Source organism: Mustela putorius, unplaced genomic scaffold (genome assembly GCF_011764305.1).
Source record: "Mustela putorius furo isolate JIRA1106 unplaced genomic scaffold, ASM1176430v1.1 tig00537248_pilon_pilon_pilon, whole genome shotgun sequence".
In the NCBI taxonomy this organism is placed as follows: Eukaryota; Metazoa; Chordata; class Mammalia; order Carnivora; family Mustelidae; genus Mustela; species Mustela putorius.
In genome coordinates this window covers 6,275,762-6,294,051 of record NW_025422387.1, presented here as the reverse complement: position 1 = coordinate 6,294,051, position 18,290 = coordinate 6,275,762, and the positions used below count along the sequence as shown (strand labels likewise).

General features: G+C 47.0%; 1 protein-coding gene across 1 annotated transcript in view; it reads right to left on the bottom strand.

Annotated features, from left to right (window-relative positions):
• CCDC63 (coiled-coil domain containing 63) overlaps positions 1–14,861 on the bottom strand; it is a 32,605-nt gene extending 17,744 nt beyond the window's left edge. Inside the window, exons 1-6 of the mRNA XM_004753240.3 lie at positions 14,732–14,861; positions 11,379–11,473; positions 10,812–10,981; positions 7,773–7,962; positions 3,865–3,984; positions 41–222 (exon numbers count right to left, since the gene is read on the bottom strand). Coding sequence (XP_004753297.1) covers positions 41–222; positions 3,865–3,984; positions 7,773–7,962; positions 10,812–10,981; positions 11,379–11,387 — 671 coding nt within the window. The 5' untranslated portion in view covers positions 11,388–11,473; positions 14,732–14,861. The remainder of the gene's footprint in view (positions 1–40; positions 223–3,864; positions 3,985–7,772; positions 7,963–10,811; positions 10,982–11,378; positions 11,474–14,731) is intronic.
• Positions 14,862–18,290: the final 3,429 nt, after the last annotated feature.

Here is an 18,290-nt window from a genome sequence, read left to right as displayed (position 1 = left end):
TAAGAGGCATCTCTGCCCCTACGGTCTCCCCCCAGCCCACCTCTGCTCATAGGCCTGGGAAGACTGCTCAATAGCCATATTCATGGTTTTCTTCTGCATCAGCAAGCGTCGCTGGAGGTGCTGGTACACATTGTCGTAAGCAGCCTTCTCATACCGCAGATCCTCGATCTCCTTCCGGAGCTTGGCATTGGTGGTCAGCATCTTGTCAAAGTGCACGGTGACCTGTGGGCAGGGCTGTGCTTCAAAACTGAGCTCCCTCCTGGGGCACGAGACAGGCTTCCAGGAGGCAGCCAAAGGGTGGGAAGGTCTCCCCGCCACCTCCCGCCGGAGGTCCAGAGCACAGAGGCTGGAGTGCTAGGTGAGAGGCTGAAGTTGGCCCCCAAATGGCTAAGTGGTCTTTTTTTTTTTTTTTAAGATTTTATTTATTTATTTGACAGACAGAGATCACAAGCAGGCAGAGAGGCAGGTAGAGAGAGAGGGGGGAAGCAGGTTCCCCACTGAGCAGAGCGCCCGATGCGGGGCTTAATCCCAAGACCTTGAGATCATGACCTGAGCGGAAGGCAGAGGCTTAACCTACACTGAGCCACCCAGGCGCCATGGCTAAGTGGTCTTAGGCAAGTTTCTTGCTCCCCCTTCCCCAACTCCCTAGATTTTAAGTTTCTTGATGACATGTATACTTAACTTCCAGTTTTTAGCAATGGCAGGGGAGAGGGGAAAAGGTAAATGACACCACAAGGAAACAATCAGCCGAATCCAGAACTTTCTATATCACAGAGGACCCAGACTCTTCAACTGGTTGATGGCTGGGAAAAGCTGTTGGGGGCCGGATGGTTCTTTATGGTGGGGAGTTATCCTGTGCTTGGAGTGTTAAAGAAGCAATCTCTATGTTCTACCCACTGAATGCCAGCAGCACAGCCCCCAACCCAGCTGTGACAAGCAAAAATGTCTCTTTGGATACAATGTCCCTTTAGGGGCAAAATAATCTCTGCTTGGGAACCACTGCTGTCAACCAGATAAATTTAAGAGATCTAATGATCACGTGAAACTTGACTGGCTCCAACTTTAAAAGACATTTTGGGGCCAGCCAGAGAAATTTTAAGGTGGGCAATATTAAGGAAATAGCATTAATTTTGTAAGGTGTGATATGGTTTCATGGCTATGAAAGAAAATGCTTGATCTTTAGAGATGCAAACAGAAGTATTTAGGGGTGCAATAGCACGATGTCTATAATTTACCTTAAAATACTTCAGGGGAAAGAACAGTGAAACAAATATAGTAAAATGTTACCGATTATTAAATCTAAGTGATAGGCATGTGGGTGTTCATTATTTCATTCCCTCCACTTTTCTGTACATCTTATTAAATTTATCTTAAAAAAAGTTTTTTATGCAAAGTGCTCACGTAGACACGGAAAAGAAACAAAGGCAGAAAATATTCCTAATGGATATAAAGTAGCTTCGAGCAGAGTTTTCCAACGCATGTTCTGAGAAACTTTGGGTTTCTGCAAGAAGGGGGAAGGCGAGGTACGCCACCAGAATGCAAAATTTGAGAAGGTACTCGCTCTCCCAGTGTCAGCCCTGCATTTCCATGAGCCTAAGAAGGAGTGCCTCAAATTTTGCATCCTGGGCTCTTTACCTGCCTAGCCCTAGTTCTGGCCCTGTGTTTCTCTGTAGGATGTTTCTGTGGCCACCACACAATGGAAGGGAATCCAGGAACAGAATCATTCTTGTTCTTTCTCTGTCTTCTACTTATCATTAAGAAGATATTGGTCAGTAGTCCTTCACACTTTAGTGTGAATTTTACTCTAGGACTGTTGATATGCTACCTATCCTCCGATTGTGGGATAAAAATGGGAGGGCTCTCAGACCCCACTGAGTAAGTGGAGGAGGCTTTAAGTCCTGTGGTATTCTGGGACCCTGAAATAACCTTTAGAGATGGCTACCTAATTTACCAAAAGGCACAGCCAGACCTGGTCAGGGAAGGGGGTAAAGTGGATCCGTTTGAGAAGTAAAATAGCAGCACTCCTCTCAGAAATGGAAGAAGGGACATTACTATAGACCTTACAGAAATAAAAAGAATTATAAGGCAATGTACTAAGAACAACTGTAAAACAACAAATTAGGATAACTGAGATGAAATGGACAAATTTCTAGAAAGAAACAAACTACTTAATTGACTCAGGAAGAAACAGAAACTCTAAATAGATCTATTACAAAAAAGCACAGCTCTGTAGACAAGTCATCATTAAATCATGAATGCAAAAAAGAAAATCATGCATGCATTTGTTCATTCATTCATTTGTTCATTCCATCAATAGATGTTTGCTAAGTACCTACTCTAAGCTTCACACTGTACTGGGCATTAATGATTCTTAACCAAGGGGACCTTCAGTTTCACTGAGGTTGTTTAATAGTACAGAAACCTGGGTCTAAGCCTTACAGGTTCTGATTCAAAACCAGTGAATCTAGAGAATTACTGACTCAAAACCAGGAATCTACTTTTTAACACACATCCTAGGCCCTCTGAGGCATGGGTGCAAATCACTGGGCATGGATATTAAAAAGACACTGCCTTGTGTTCAGTCCACTTCCAGGTAACTGGGAGACAGAAATCAGATCCAATTAACTTCAGCCATCCCTGGCTAAAGCCTAGTGGTCAGAGTTTGGGGGAAGGTAAGTGCTTTGTATAGTGAGGCACTGACCGGCTTCCCTCCAAATCAATTCACTTGTCCTCTCTCCTGGATTATGTTGTGGGAACTATTATTTCACTAGTCAGACTGGAACGTGTTTGTATGTGCTCAGCATTCTTTCTTCCCTTCTTTTTGCTTTTTTACCACTTCTTCTCAGCTCTCAGTCCCCATTCTTGGATAGAGCTGTCCTCTCTTGACTTGGGGGAGGGGGAGTGATCCAAAGGTAGTCATGTGACTCAGGTCCATGTATTCTTCTGAGCACAGTGATTGGCTGAGGGATGAACACTTGATCCAAGATAGCTCAATGGGAACCCTCCCTGGAACTTGTGATTGAACTCTTAGGAAAGAGATGGTCCTTTTCTGCTGGTGTTTGTTCACATTGGGGGCTGCCCAAGAATTAAGTCATCTCCATCCAAAGGAGAGATGGACAGAAAAAGTATCCTGAAGACACGTTTGGAGCACCTGGATCCAGCTATGCCTGAAGGCCCCACTTTGCCCCTAAATTTTTCTGCTCTATGGGCAATTCATTTTTTATGTGTGTGTGTGTGTGTGTGTGTGTGTGTGTGTGTTTGTGTGTGTGTGTGTAAGCCAGTTCATAATTCAGAGACCCCTGCTTAATGCACAAAGTCACTATAAATTGAAGTGATCAGGAAACATCACTTTTCTCTTTACTAAGTTATGCATGTCTATGCTGAATATTTCCTAGAGACAATATCAACAACAACCAAAAAGCACTAGGTCTAATAGAGGCATGAGCAGATTGCAATGGGGGAAGAAAGTCTTACTAATTCTCTTGCTGAAGGGTAATATTTGAGCTGCTTTTTTAAAATGAGCAAGTTTTTAAGTCAAGGCACTAAAAATAGTCATCCCGGGAGAGGTGGGGGATTAGAATAGAGGACGTGGGGGCAACAGCATGGTGCATAAAGTGCGGAGAGCAAGAAGGAGAAAGGCACCTTGGGTAACAATGGGCCGAGTGGGTGGAACAGAGTGGGTGGCACAGAGTGGGTGATGAGTCTAAAAGGCTGCCTGGCTTGTATGAACGCCATTAGTTCACCTTCTCCTGACTCAACCAACAGGATGGGTAGGTTCTGCTAATGGCTCCACAGACATCATTCTCTACTCTGAGCAAGAGAAGGCAGAGCTGTTTGCAAAGCTGCAGAGAACACCTTACGTACAAGATTCAAACGGGTTTCCAGAGCGTGGATCTGCTTCTGCAGTTTCCGGGGGTCATTGGCTTCCTGTATCTTTGCGAAGATCTGTTTTTGGTTTGTAATTTTTTTTTCCATCTGAACAATCTGGAAAAAAAAAAAATGAAGAGAGAGAAAGAAAACCCCCAGCTGTGTTAAATTAACATCTGTATGGGTACAAATTATACAGTTCACTAATGTAAGCATGCTAAAATAAAAACTGCAATGTTCCTTCTTTTCCTACAAATAGAATTTTAATTTCTTTCTTGAATGCATGTTCAACTCAACTACACTTAGCCAGTTTGGGTAAAATGAGGCAATTTAGAGGTTTTGCTTTTACCTGCGCACATGAATTTCACTCACCTTTTGGTCCAAGCTTCTTTTGGTTGGGTTTCATATCACCTGTGGCCAAAAGGATTCCTCACACACCAGGCCCTTAGGATCATTGATTCTGACTTCAAGGAAGTGACATACACTCTTGCCATAGCTGGCAGGAAAGAATTTGGGTCTACCCCAAACCAACGATAAGAATTTCATTTCCCTTTGCCAGTGATTGATCTAGAAGTAGATATATACTCTAGCCCTGGCCAATGAAGGAAAATCAGCTGGAAAGATTTTGTGAAATATTCTTTTCCTCATTAGAGTGTAAGAACCTGCCCCTCAGCCCTTCTTCACATCACTGAATGTGATGATATGAGAAGCCACACCAGCTACACCTTGGCATCCATCTTGAGACCAAGAGGATCAGAGAGAAAAAGACCAACCCTCCTTACAGAGCTACTAAAAAAATTCCTGGAATGACCTTTGTCCAGACAGACTTATTATGTGAGAAAAACAAACTTCTATTCTTCCAGCCACTTCCAGTCAAGAACTACATTGCTTGTAGTCCAATCTGTTCTCACCAGTACATCAAACAAGATGGCTGCTCAGATGATCAGGCATCAAGGGAACCAATGGGACTCAATCTCATAAGGCATGTAAAGGCTGTTTAGGAGTGATAATAGCAGCCAGGGTTTGGTTCAAGTCAGTCAGAAGTCTGTTCTGTTTGGTTATCTTCTCCTGGGCTCTGCACAGGCGGCACCCAGCACCTTCAACACAACGTTGGCTCAGTAGATGGGGGGGCAGCCTCCCGGGCCTACAGCGTTGCCTGTCCTGAAGGCATACCCGCCCCTGCCTGAGCTGACCCAGAGACCTCAGGCTCCAGCTCCTCTTCAAAGGAAGGTGTAGGTCAGCATGTCCCATTCAGCCTCCTATTCCCTTCGGTGCCTTTATGTCAGATGTTGCTTTTGTGATGCTGAGAGTAATTAGGCCTCTAATTTGTCTTTGGGAGGACAAAGACAAGGCCACCAACAGGAATATGTTGCCTATGTGAGGTGCTCTCTTCAGCATAAAGGCACAGGCTTATTTGCTTTTTGAGGCCAGGTAGGGCCCCAGGAGGTCCCTGCCTCCAGTGACCTCTAGCAAGGAAGTAGCTCTGGAAATTGTGAGGTGGGCACAGCAGCAGGGGGTTCTGGGACCTGCCCACCCTGAGATGGAACTCAGCAGAGAGGGTTTTTGTACAGGTCAGTGAGAACCATATTCTCTTGAGGATCCCAACATAGTTGCGATGCCTGGGTGGCTCAGTCAGTTAAGCATCAGTCTTCAGCTCAGGTCGTGATCCCAGGGTCCTAGGATCAAGTCCTGCCTCGGGCTCCTTGCTCAGTAGGGGGCCTGCTTCTCCCTCTGCCTGCTGCTCTCCCTGCTTGTGCTCACTCTCTCTGACAAATAATAATCTTTTTAAAAAGTAGCTTGCCTACTGTTTCTGAGGACCCACATCCCCATCTTTTCTTCAATTTTCCACTTTCTTCACTGTTATTGCCTTTCTCTTTCATTCATATAATCATTCATTCATTCATTCATTCACTCATCATTGATTATTAAACACCTGCTCTGTGCCAGACAACAAAGGGTATGATGGCAATCAAGACAGTATGATGGTTTCTGCCCTCACAGAAACTTACAACCTAGGGCTAGAAACAAGCTATAAAGCAGAGTTAGTCCTGGGAAAAGGGAGATAAATAAAGTATTTTGGACACGGACAGCAGGGGCATCAGGAGAGGAAATGAAGGAACAACCCTCTGGCAGAAAGAGCATTTGGGCTGAGACCTGAAGGATGAAGAGGACCTCCCCAAGCAGAGAAGATGGGGAAGGGCAATCCAGGCAGAAGGAACAGCAGGTGCAAAGGCCTGCAACTGAGAGAAAGCACTATGGGCTCATGAAAGTGGCCAGTGTGGAAAGAACACGGGGGCGGGGGTGGGGAGGGCAGGAGTGAAGGTGGGAGGGGCAGGAGGGACCCAAGGCAGCCGAGCCAACAAACCAAACCATTGGAGTTTGGCTCTGAGCTCACGAACAATAGGAAATTACTGAAGGGTTGGAAGCAGAGGAAATATGGGATGATAGTTCCAGATTCTCTGTCAGTAAATACTTATTGAGGACCTACTACGTGCCCGGCAAAGGGATAGGCGCAGGATGGGTAGAGAGAGGAACAAAACAGACATGGTCCTCGCCATTCCTGGAGGTGACAGGTTAGAGACAGATGACTCCTGTGTTAAAGTCTAATTACCACTGGGAGAAGGGCTATGAGGGACGTGACATGGGATGTCATGAGCGGAGGTAGGGGAGTTGGGGGAGATCTTCTGTGTGCCCCCACAAGGCTCATTCTCCACTCTATCCCACCCACCCGGTTCTGGGCCCCAGGAGGCTGATCCAGAAGGAGCCCATGATGACTCCCTTGCACTGGGCGAGAAGAAAGAGGCTGGGGTATTTATTGCCCCGGCTTGCTCTCTGTCTTCAGGTTCCAGAGTGTTTGCCTTGCCCACTGCGGCTAACCCTACAGGGTTTTCAGTGTCCCTACTCTGGGCTCACACCCTTGTAAATAGAGCCTTATAAAACTCTTCTCAAAGTACTATTGAGCATACTTTATTTATTTGTTTGTTTGTTTGTTTATTTTGGCCAGGAACCTAACTAATGCAAGGGGGATACACTTTAATCAGGAGAAAGGGTACAGAAAAGGCGCTCCTGAGAAAGTCACATTTAGGCTGAGCCATAAAGGACAAGAAGCAGGGATCAGGGTAACATGTGCAAAGGCCCCGAGATATGAACAGTTTTTGCATATTTGGAAAAAGACAAGTGTTCTGCAGCTGAGGGAGATGAGTTGAGAAAGGAAGGACATGGGATGAGAACAGAGGGGCAGGCTGGGGCTAGACCACACATAGTAAGGGATAGGACCATTAACACGGCCCAGCAAATGTCTCCAGCTCTTTGCCTTCTGGATACATGCACTTCCATTTGTGGATGGGTGGAGTTGACCATTTAGCGGATGGGCTGTTGGAGTATATATGGATTTGGTAGACAATTTTGAGCCTCTGGGTCATGGGCAGAAGTGACGTGCCACTCCCAGGATGCCGTATTCAATTGCCAGTATGAGACTCTCCAGAACTCTCTTTGTCACAGCATCTAGCGATATTCAAGATGGTGGATACCCCATCTGCCTGGTCCCAAATGAGAAGATACAAGAGCCCATAGCCAATCCATGAGAGACACAGCATGAACAGGGAAGAACCCTCTATTGTTTTAAACCACTGAGTTGAGGGTGGGGGTGTTAATTGCTGCATAACTTAACCTCTCCTGATCGGCACAGTAGGGTTGGGAATTTACTCTGAGTGGAGAGGGAAGGTGCTGGAAAACATAGTGGAGGAATGGACTGGGAGAGTAGAGGTCACAAGGCTGGGGAGGAAGCTCGGTCACTTTTAGAACATGGGGCATGAAATCTGGCCAAAGGCATCATGGGTACTCCCCCCCCATTCCAGCCCCCTCCTCCCCACACTCCAGTTAACCCTCCAAGGGAAAGACCACACCTTCTCATCCAGTTCTGCCAACAACACTTTCATTGATTTAATCAGGGTCTCATAGTCGTCCTTGGTCTGCAGCAGGAAACACAGCTCCATGTAGTTTTTCTCATTCAGATCCAAGTTCTTTGAGGACTTGATGAGACCCAAAAGCAGAGTGATCTCATCCTGCTCTTCCTGCAGGGCCTTGATTTCCTTGCTGTTGGGAAAGCAGCACGTCATTAACCCTGCAGGCCGGGAGTTCACACCCTGCGCCCCAGAGTTCACCTCACTCTGCGGCTCCAGGCTCCTTAGCGCTGCAAGCACAGGCAGACAAATCACCTTCCTCCCTGGAGGGTGGCAGGGGGCTTACTGCAGGTCTCAGGTCTGGGTCTAGAGCTCTGGCCATCTTCAACCCCAAAGCTCTGCCCCCTCGCTAGGGGCCTTTTCTTCCTAGGGAACAATTTGCAGCTGTGCCTGTCAAAACCCATTACCTACGGGGGTGGGGGGAAGTGTTCTTTCTTTTGCCAGCAGCTCACAGGCATCTGTCTGATTTTGCTGACTTTCTTTCTAGACTTCACAGCCAATTATCTCTGGTAATGAGAGGCAAGCCCATCAGGCAGGCATTTTCAATTTCGCATCAACACAGAGGTGCGCAGTAACCTCCAACCTCCCCCAGTTTCTCTACGCAGGGTGCTAATGATTTATGAAATCGGCTGACATGAGTCTCCTCCTCTCTCTCCCTCTCCCTCCTCTGGAGAGGACAGCGGTAGGACTGTGGACAAACAGGGATTTTTGAATGAAAAAAAGGCTCGGGCGATGGCAAATGAACAATGGGAAATGGCGCTGAGGCCAAGTTTCTGGCAAAGTCTGAGCACCTGACACAGCAGACAGCATGGTCCACAGCCTAGCCGCCTCGATGTCCTTTGGGAGCTTGGAAAAATGCAGAAGTTCAGGCCCCAACCCAGGACCTATTGAATCAGAATCTGCTTTGTAACAAGATCCTCAATCAGGCATATGCACATTTTAAAAAAGATTTTATGTATTTGAGAGAGAGCAAGAGCAAGGAAGAGGGGGAGAGAGAGAGCGAGCGAGCACAGAAGAAGGAGAACCAGGTTCCCCGCTGAACAGGGAGACCCATTCTGGGCTGGATCCCAGGACCCTGAAATCATGACCTGAGCCGAAGGCAGACGCTTAACTGCCACCCAGGTGCCAATGTTCAGTAGAATTTCTATAATGACAGGAATGTTCTCTATCTACTGTCCAACAGCATCCAACAGGCACCATCAAGTGCTGTTGGGCACTTGAAATGTGGCTAGTGAACTTGCAATGTGGCTAGAGAACTTGAAATGTGGCTAGTGCAAGTGAAGAACTGAATTTTTAATCTTCTTTCATCAACTACAAATGTACATAGTCACATGTGGGGGCGTACCCCTAATTCTAGAGCTGCTTGTCTTCTAAACCAGCTGGGACCTTTCTCTCCCTCTTAAGCCCTTCTTGGGAGGGGGTCTTTGTTAAGATGGAAGAGAAAAAAAGAACAGGAGAGTCCACCAGAGTTGGGAGTTCGGAGGGCACAGTAAAAGCAAAAGGAAGGTTTGTCTGTCTCATCAGCAGGGCTGGGACTGGGGGTGAGGTGCCCCTAAGTTTAAGGAAGCCTTCACTCTTGGGGGGTACAGGTGCAGGACGAGCACTGAGGAAAAAGCACCTCCTTAAATACTGCAACCTCACTGAGCTCTTCTGAGTCCTGGCCCCTTTACAGGTGTTGCACTAGAAGAATCTAAGATCTCTACTTTTCCACCCACTTCCTTTCAGGTCCATCACAGTGAAACCAGATCAAATGGACTGTGGTAAAAGTAGAACTAAGGGTAAGATTTAAGAAAAACTGTCAGAGACCCACCAGGGAGGAGGCTTTTCCTGATGCTCACCAGGGGTAGGCTGTGAATCAGGCCTACCAGGCACAGAAGTGCAGGTTGTGGACTGCACCATCCAAAGGGAGTTCTATCTGCTTGAAAAACAATCATTGATTCCTTGACTTATTCTACTTTCCTGGGGGATGCTTCATCTTGTTCGAAAAAAATCCCTACGTAATGACAGTGTTTCCAACAGATGGCAGTTAAAGTGTCTTAAGAAAGGGCACATTTTTATAATTTACATGAATCTCCCCTATGGACTAGCTCTGTGTGAATTAAATCTACTGAAAATCTGAACCACCCCACTTCCCCTACCCTCTGAACTTCACACAACATCCAAGATTTGTTTTTAATAATTTTCTTTCTAATAATGGGAAGTTTCCGTCTGTATAAACGTTACGGCTGTAGCTAAGGAATTACATTCCTTTGAAGGGAATCTGAAGATATTTGTTTATTCAACCCCAGGGAACACTTTTCTATTGTCTAAAAAAGCTATCCACATCATAATTTCTAGGACAACCCAATTTCAAATATTTGTTCTTGCAGATTCCATAACGACGCACAGCAGGAAACATCTTTTGGGATAGCCGCAGCCTGGCGATTTCCTCCTCTCTGGTAACCCCTCACTCCAGTTGCTAGAACCATGGTAGCAAACCTCAAGAGCCATTTTTGTATACTAAGTCCCAGTTCCCGCCCCCTGGCCACAGCTGATTGGGCCAGGCGTAGACACCTGACCAAAGCTAAGCAAATCAGATTCCCCCCTTCCTGGGAGCGTGGGATTCGAATTGAGTCACGGCAGCCGTGGCCTCTGGGTGTTGTCCTGGGTAGCTCAGGAGTTGGGGCAGCCATCCTCCACCAGCCAACGCTGAGATGAAGACGCGGAACAACAAAATCCACGTGTAGAAAGAAACAGGAACCGGAAGTTTTCATTTGGGTCCTTCCCTGAGACATGGGCGTCCTGCTCCCCCTTGGGGCCCTGCTGACAGGCTGGCTTCTGAGAATAAATCCCCCCTGCCACTGAAGCTGGCCCACCTAGGTACCCAGGAGGGCTTCAGAATCAGATCCCCGCCCAGAGGCGACATGAGAAGGCAAACTGCATGAAACCAAATCCAAAGTTTTCTCCAAGTTCACTCAGTATGAAACTCTGAACATCACTTACCGCTGGTTCGAGATCTTCTGCTGGGAACGGAAGTTAAAGGACTTCCGACTTTCCACCATCTTCCTGAACTGCTGCTTCAGCTTCCGAAGCTCAGCCTCAGCCAGCTGCTCTTTGACCTTCTCCGAAGGTTCCGGGATGGTTTCGGAGCTTTTTCTCCTGTGCTTCTTTGGCTGGGTGAGATGGGGAGAGGCATTGAGCAACTGGTTAGGTGATCAGAGAAGCCTACATGTCAGCTCAAGGGCAGAGGGCAGGAGAGCATCTGGGGGCAGGACTAGAGGTGGAAGATCACCCTTGGGTGATGTCAACTGCTTATCTGTTACACGGAAAACCTGCTCTGGGTTGCCAGGGTAGAGAGGAGGCTGGGCCTCATTATTGCATACTGAAGAGGCGGCCTTGCTGTGTGACCTTGGGTCAATCACTTAACGTCTCTGAGCCTTCAGTCTCTCATCTATAAAATGGGTGCATATAGATTTGTTTTCAGGATTAGATGAGCTAATATGTGTATTTAGCGGCTATCACAGTGCCTGACCCACAGGAAGCGCTCCATACACAAGAGCTGATACCTACCATCGGCATCTTGAAGGACTTGTGCTTTCGCTATGCTTAGACACCGGGTAGATCAAAGCCAGTGAGTGCTCCTCTCTCTCTGTCTCTGCAATGTCCTGTCCACATCGGCAAAAGGAAGACAATGTGTGAGCTACCCGGCTGGCAGTGTGGGACCCAGTGGCCCCTTTTCCCGTCCCCACCCCCTGCAGTTCTTTCCTCCTCCCACTACTTTGGCACATGTGGAGGACACGGCAGATGGCGGCCCGGGTGTGAGAAGAGCCTTCTTCTTCTTCTTCTTCTTCTCTCTTTTTTTTAATAAGCAATGCAAGCCTGAAACCCGTTCCTCTCACAATTTATTATTAGGAGCCAGGCAGATGGTTCTGGCATATTGGTTACCCTCCTGCTCCCTGTGTTCCAGAAGAAGAGGGGGCAAATGGCATCAGGGCAATGTGACCTCTGATGAGTTAGTCCATGCAATTAGTCCAGCATCAGCTTCAGCTAAGGATAGAATGCACACTTATATACACCTGCCTTTTAAAGCAGGATCCAGAGGTACCAAGAGGCACTTTTATCAAGTCATAACTTGAACTTCATCTGGGCCATGAATTCAGAGGAGGGGAAGACAATGTTAACCCTACAAGACCCGGAGGGCTGTGAGATCCACGGCACCCCGACTCCCAGACTTGAAGGGCTAGATTTCTAAAGCAGAAACTTCTAGCTTTGCCACCCACTGAGGGTGGGTGGGCAGTTCAGTGGGTTAAAGTATTAGTTGTGTCAATCATCAGATCTCGGCAAAAATTCCTCCTCCTCCACTTACTAACCTTGGGCAAGTCATTTCCGTCCTCTGGGCCTCATTTCCTCCTCTGGAAAATAAGAGAAGTTCTAGAAGGCACCTCATAGGTTGGGAAGCCTTAAGGCACCTCACTGAGCCTGGCACATAGTAAGTGCTCAGCAAACAGGCTGGAATGATAATGGTATTGTATGGAGTGTTTCATCTGGTGAAGGTCCAGTGTAGTAACTGTTTATGAGGGCTGAGGAGAGTGCGGTATTCCTCTAGCTTCTGGTGACAACACCTGGATTTGTTCTGGGAAACCATCCTCACCTTCACTCGCCGTCATTTTTTGACCCTGGGACTGACCCCACCCCTTCCTATCAGATTGGAATATGTGACTCTGGAAGGGCCAATCAGAATGCCAGATCCCTAGCTTATCTGCATAATCCCCACCCCCCCCCCAACCCCGTCAGCGTGATCATTATAGGGTTGGGAACTTGACACAGACTCATCCCAGCAGAACGAATAGTGGGGTTTAAGCTTGAACACTCAGAAGAGAAGGATTTTGTTTCCTGCTGCTCTTGAACCTATTGAATGAGGTAGAGAGTGGCTGGCAACGTTCTTGCCTCTGCAGGGAGCCTGAAAATAAAGCTAACATGGAGAAGACAAAAATGGTGAGAGATTGAAACTTGGGGACATCATTCAAACCCCTGGACTTAACCAAGCCTGAGAGATGCCTCTGGGTCATATCCAGTTACACAAATAACATACTCTCTTAAAACAATCTGAGAGGAGTTTTCTATTGCTTGTAACCAAATGAGTTCTCCTGCCCAAAGTGCTTAATTCCATTAGCACACAGACTAAACCCCTACCGTGTGCTAAACATTTTAGGGAATCCAGTGGTAAGTCGGCCTTCAAGGTGGTATGAATTTTGTCTAGGGTAATACAGTGGAAAGGGCTCTACAAAGGAAATAAATTTTAATTTGGGTTTTGAAGGATGAATAGGAGTTCAACAAGAGGAGAGGAAAAGTGGGGAAGGAATTCTGGGTAGAAATTACTGGCTGGCCCAAGGTTGAGAGGCAAGTGGATGAAAGGAATATTCAGAGTGGTGTGTGATCTAATATAAGTGGTGACATCCAGGGAGAAGTGATTGGCGAAGTCTGGAAAAGTCTGGAGGTTCCTTAAAAGCAAATCTTTTGAATGGGGATACTCATACCGAACTCTCAGCATAAACTAATGTGTATAAAGCTCTTAGCACAGTGCCTAGCACATAACAGGTGTTTGATGAATGTACCTTGTTTGTGAATCAGGACTGTCAAGTATCAGTTTATCTTGCCCTTGAGTTATTTGGTTGTGTTGTGTGTTTTTCCCGGGGAACTGGAGGCACCATCCACTTCCCACCTTTTTGCTGATACCCACTCCACACACCCAGAGCCAGGCTCCCCTAGAGAGCTAGGCTCTCCCTAGCTTCCAGACACCAACATAGGTCTTTCTCTGTCTGTGCCCCCTGGGCTGGGCCCACTGTGTTCCCTACAGAGAGCTTCATCCCCATTCTCACAGCTGAGCCTTCAGAGCCCCACCAGTATTCCAGCCCCTGGCTCACCTCTCTCTCATTCCAGGGTCTCAAACTGCAGGCCTATGGGTGGGTTCAACCTTCTTTCCACCCTGTTTAGCAAGCAGTGTTTTTTTTTTTTAATTTTTTAAAAGATTTTATTTATTTATTTGACAGCGAGAGATCACAAGTAGGCAGAGAATTAGGCAGAGAGAGAAGGGGAAGCAGGCTCCCCACTGAGCAGAGAGCCCGATGCAGGGCTCGATCCCAGGACACTGGGATCATGACCCGAGCAGAAGGCAGCAGCCCAATCCACTGAGCCACCCAGGCGCCCCTTAGCAAGCAGTGTTTTAAAATACGAATGTGGGTATTGTACTCACTCTCCTGGCTGCAGACTTCACTGCTCCCTAGTGCCTGCCTACCTAACTCCTCTCTCCAATTCCCACATTCTCTGCAACTGCCCAGAGCTAGCAGGAATTTGACTTTGCGATTCCAGAGAGGAAGCTCAAAGCCTGCCCTCAAGCACATGCCCTCCGCTTCCCTGGGCTTCAGTCCAGCCACTACAGCATCCATAGTCTGGGGCACAGGATAAGCTCTTAGCAAATAGTGTTTGAATGAATGAAGAGATCACCTTTCCCAACTAACATTTAATTAGCAGGGGCAGGGAAGGCAGGCTCCTCCTCTGCTGCTGAATTTTTACAACTGTCACTAAAGGAAAAGCCAGACCCATGACTGCATGGGTTATAAAATGCCAGGTCTGAGAGAGGAGCTTATAAAACCTGAACAAAGGCCGCCCAACCTGGTGGTAAGTTAAAGATGTACTTGGGGCATTAGCCAAGTAGGGGTACAGAAATACAGTTTTTTTAAATGGGATATTTATAGGGTGAAATGGGAGTTTGTTGAACTTTCTTGAAGTTATTTTACGCATTGTAGTTTATGTTTAATTGAGGGAGCTTACGATATTTTCCAGCTTTAGGGCAGCTTAAAGGAAATGGGCTGGGGGCCGTCACCAGCAGGGGGAGCTGTGGAGCAGCAAGTGGTGAAACTTACCCGGGGCCGCCAGCCCCAGCTGCGTGTCAGATGGCGGGGGCAGTTCCGAGGGCACCGAGACCAATGCTCGCTGCGCGGCCCCGCTGCACCCACCCCCAGCCCCGCGTCTGGAAGTTCTCGGAGCCCTGGAACTGGCGCCTTTGTGACCCGCACAGACAGGCGTTCTTCCCTGGAAGGCTCTGGAAGAGAACCCAAGCGAATGGCGAGAAGGTGGACGGTGGAGGACTGACATACCTCTCAGCGACCCCTTTCCAGAGTAGCTACCTTCACGATAGTCAGTAACAGCCACTCCCACCGCCACTCAGTCGCCATCTCAGGGGCTCCCTCATCGCTGGCACCTGCATTCACACTCTCCCCACAGCCTTACCGCAGCTGCGATGGGTACACCCTCCACACGCACCAAAACGGACCCATTTCTTCCTGCTCTGCAAAAACAAGAGAGAAACAATTTAAGACAACACGAACTTCACCAGCAGTGGGGACATTGCCTGTCATTTTCTTCAGGAGGACCCACACCCACCCTCTGTGAGCATGACACAGGGAACCCTAGTCTGACCCAGGTCACTCCTGGCAGGAGCATTTTTCACAGGCCAAATGGAGTAGTTTAAAGATAAACATTTTCCATACAAATGGCCCCAAAACACCAACTGACCACTTCTTTCTGGGCTAACTTCAAGAAGCAGCCACATTGCTCAAGGCAAATGATGGGGGTATTGGTTTTCTAGGGTGATCATGATTCAATGTGATTTTTACCTTACCCACTAGGCCCTGGAATAACTATATGTAGCTCAGTCACACTAAGATCTCCATTGTCTTATCCCTAAACTCTCGGGACAAGATGTGTTTTAGAACTTACTGTATTTTTGGCTTCAGAAAGTTAATGTGGTGCACAAGGAAACATGTTGTCCCTGATGTTGCTGGCAGCCACGTTGTAACCATGAGGAAAGTTAGTGTAATGGTATATAATGTATGGGGTTTGGGCAACATGTCATAACCAGGGACATTAATGTTTCTTCAAGGAAACGTGAATATTCATGCCAAGTAGAATGAAGATTTGGGGCAGCCTCCTGTCAGGCCTTGATGACTCACATGAAATGTTTTGGGGCAAGTGTTCCCAACCTTATTTTACAGATGAGGGAACAGGCTTGAAGAAATAGCGACTGCTGCAGTAAGTGGATAAGCCAGGACTGGAATGCAGGGCTGTCTGTCTCAGGGGCAACTCTGAGTGAAGCCATAGCCCCAGACCCTAGCAGCTCTTCTGGAAGCTGATAGCTACCATCTCTCTGCTATTTAAAGGGCCACCATAGCCCTCAGCTCCATACATAGCCTAGTGACTCACACATTTCAAGTGTCAGCGACTGAAAAACGATTAAGTTCAATTAGGTCCAGGACTTGTTAAAAATAGGTTCTCCTCTGAAGAATTTACTCTCCCTGCCTTTATGGATGCAGATCTCAGCAGCCCCCATGCAGAGAAGTGTGCGGCTTTTTAAATTAGAACCTGCCAGAACTGATTCTGCTAAAGGGATCTTCAGCTCCATCGGCGGGGCTTGGAGCAGAGTGAGATACCAGCTTGCCAAAGCAATGAGCCAGCGGTGAGAAATGTTGGCGATAACAGAGTCCACAGAACGGAGGAGGAAATTAGAATCAGGCTACAGAGGAGCTGGGCAAAGGCAATTGGCCAGAGACCAGGAAGCTGATTGTCCAAATGACTCTTTGGCTACAAGGATCAGACATCCACTCAAAATAGTTCAAAATGATTTTTTTTTTCCTTCTCCAGCATCTGTTCCCCCTTCTTCCTTCCTGGCAGATCCCAATTTGTTCAGGTAACCAGCCCTCTCCCATTCAGCCGATGGAAATTGATTTGTACGTGTATCTCCAGGGTAGATCTCAATTAATTACCCTTAGCCAATCCTTTCCATCCTCCTCGCCAATGATTGGACCAGGAACACAAATGCAAGCCAATCATGGCACAGCATTCTCCTGGAGACTGCAAAGCGTCAAGAATAGGTATATAACTGACAGTGACCTAATCAGACAGAAAGGAAGTATTTATAGTCTGGGGTTGGAGGGGAAATGCTTTTTCTAGCTGCATGGATGGGAACAGGAGGCGTGTTGTCCCTGTTGTTGATGGTCCCTCTTCTAACCATGAGATAAGCCAGTGTGAGATCAAAGCCAACACTTGATGGAGAAAAAGGGCCTAAAAAGAGTTGCAGAGCAATATAGCAGGAACTCTGATTATACCATGCCTGAAATCCATGTTGGCTCTGTAATTCCGGTTACAAGAATCTGTAAATTTTCTTACTGCAGCCAAAATCATGCTAAATTATATGAATACCAAGGTTATCATGTGTAAACTGGAGACACATTCCTATGAAGAACAAAAACTAAGAACTAGAAAGCTATCAGAAACCAAATCAGCTCTTCTCTCCAACTCTGTCTTTCAAACTACCTGGTCTCCCAACCTGACCTCTTGTTTTTATTTTTATTTTTTTAAAGTAAACGTTACCTCCGATGTGGTACTTGAACTTACAACCCTAAGGATCAAGGGTTCCATGCTCTGCTGACTGAGCCAGTCAGCTGTCCCTGACCTCTTATTTTTGAAGACTATTTTCTTTGTTCTCTTCTCCTGCCAGCTTGCTTCTTTTGAGTTCCCACTTTGGAACCCAGTTTAAAAACAAAATAAAACAGAGGAACCTGGGTGGCTAAGAGGGTTAAGCCTCTGCCTTCGGCTCAGGTCATGATCTCAGGGTCCTGGGATCGAGCCCCGCATTGGGCTCTCTGCTCAGCGGGCAGCCTACTTCTCCCTCTCTCTCTGCCTGCTGCTCTGCCTACTTATGATCTCTGTCAAACAAATAAAATAAAATCTTTAAAAAACAAAACAAAAATAACAACAAAAACACATTGATGTTTTAATCTCAACTGAGGAAAGAGAATCCAGTTGGCCCGGTCTAGATTTAATGTCCACTGTCGGCCCAATCACATGGGGTCTGGGAAAGATGATGAGAGAACACAATCACCACTTTCGAAGAACGGTGAAAGTAATCTCATAAATGGGAGGACAGGCAGGGAGGGCACAGTGTTACAGGGGAGAGAACATTGGACAAATTGTTCAGAAATCCTGGTTCTAGTCCTGGCTCTGCCACTGATTTGCTGTGTGCCCTTAGGAGAGTCAGTTGACTTTTCTGAGCCTTAATTTCTTGAGACTGCCAGGGTCGAACTGCAAACTTAAAAACCTAAATGGATTGCTAAATATTTCACTCCATCTATGTGTTCAAAATAAAAACAGTAGTAATCCATAAGATAAGGGTCAGGCAGTCTGATGGGATTCTGACTTCTGCCAGAATGTTTTTTGTTTTTTAAAGATTTCATTTATTTATTTATTTGACAGACAGAGATCACAAGTAGGCAGAGAGGCAGGCAGTGAGAAAGGAGGAAGCAGGCTCCCTGCTGAGCAGAGAGCCCAATACAGGGCTCGATCCCAGGATCCCGGGACCATGACCTGAGCCAAAGGCAGAGGCTTAACCCACTGAGCCACTCAGGTGCCCCAGAATTTTTTTTT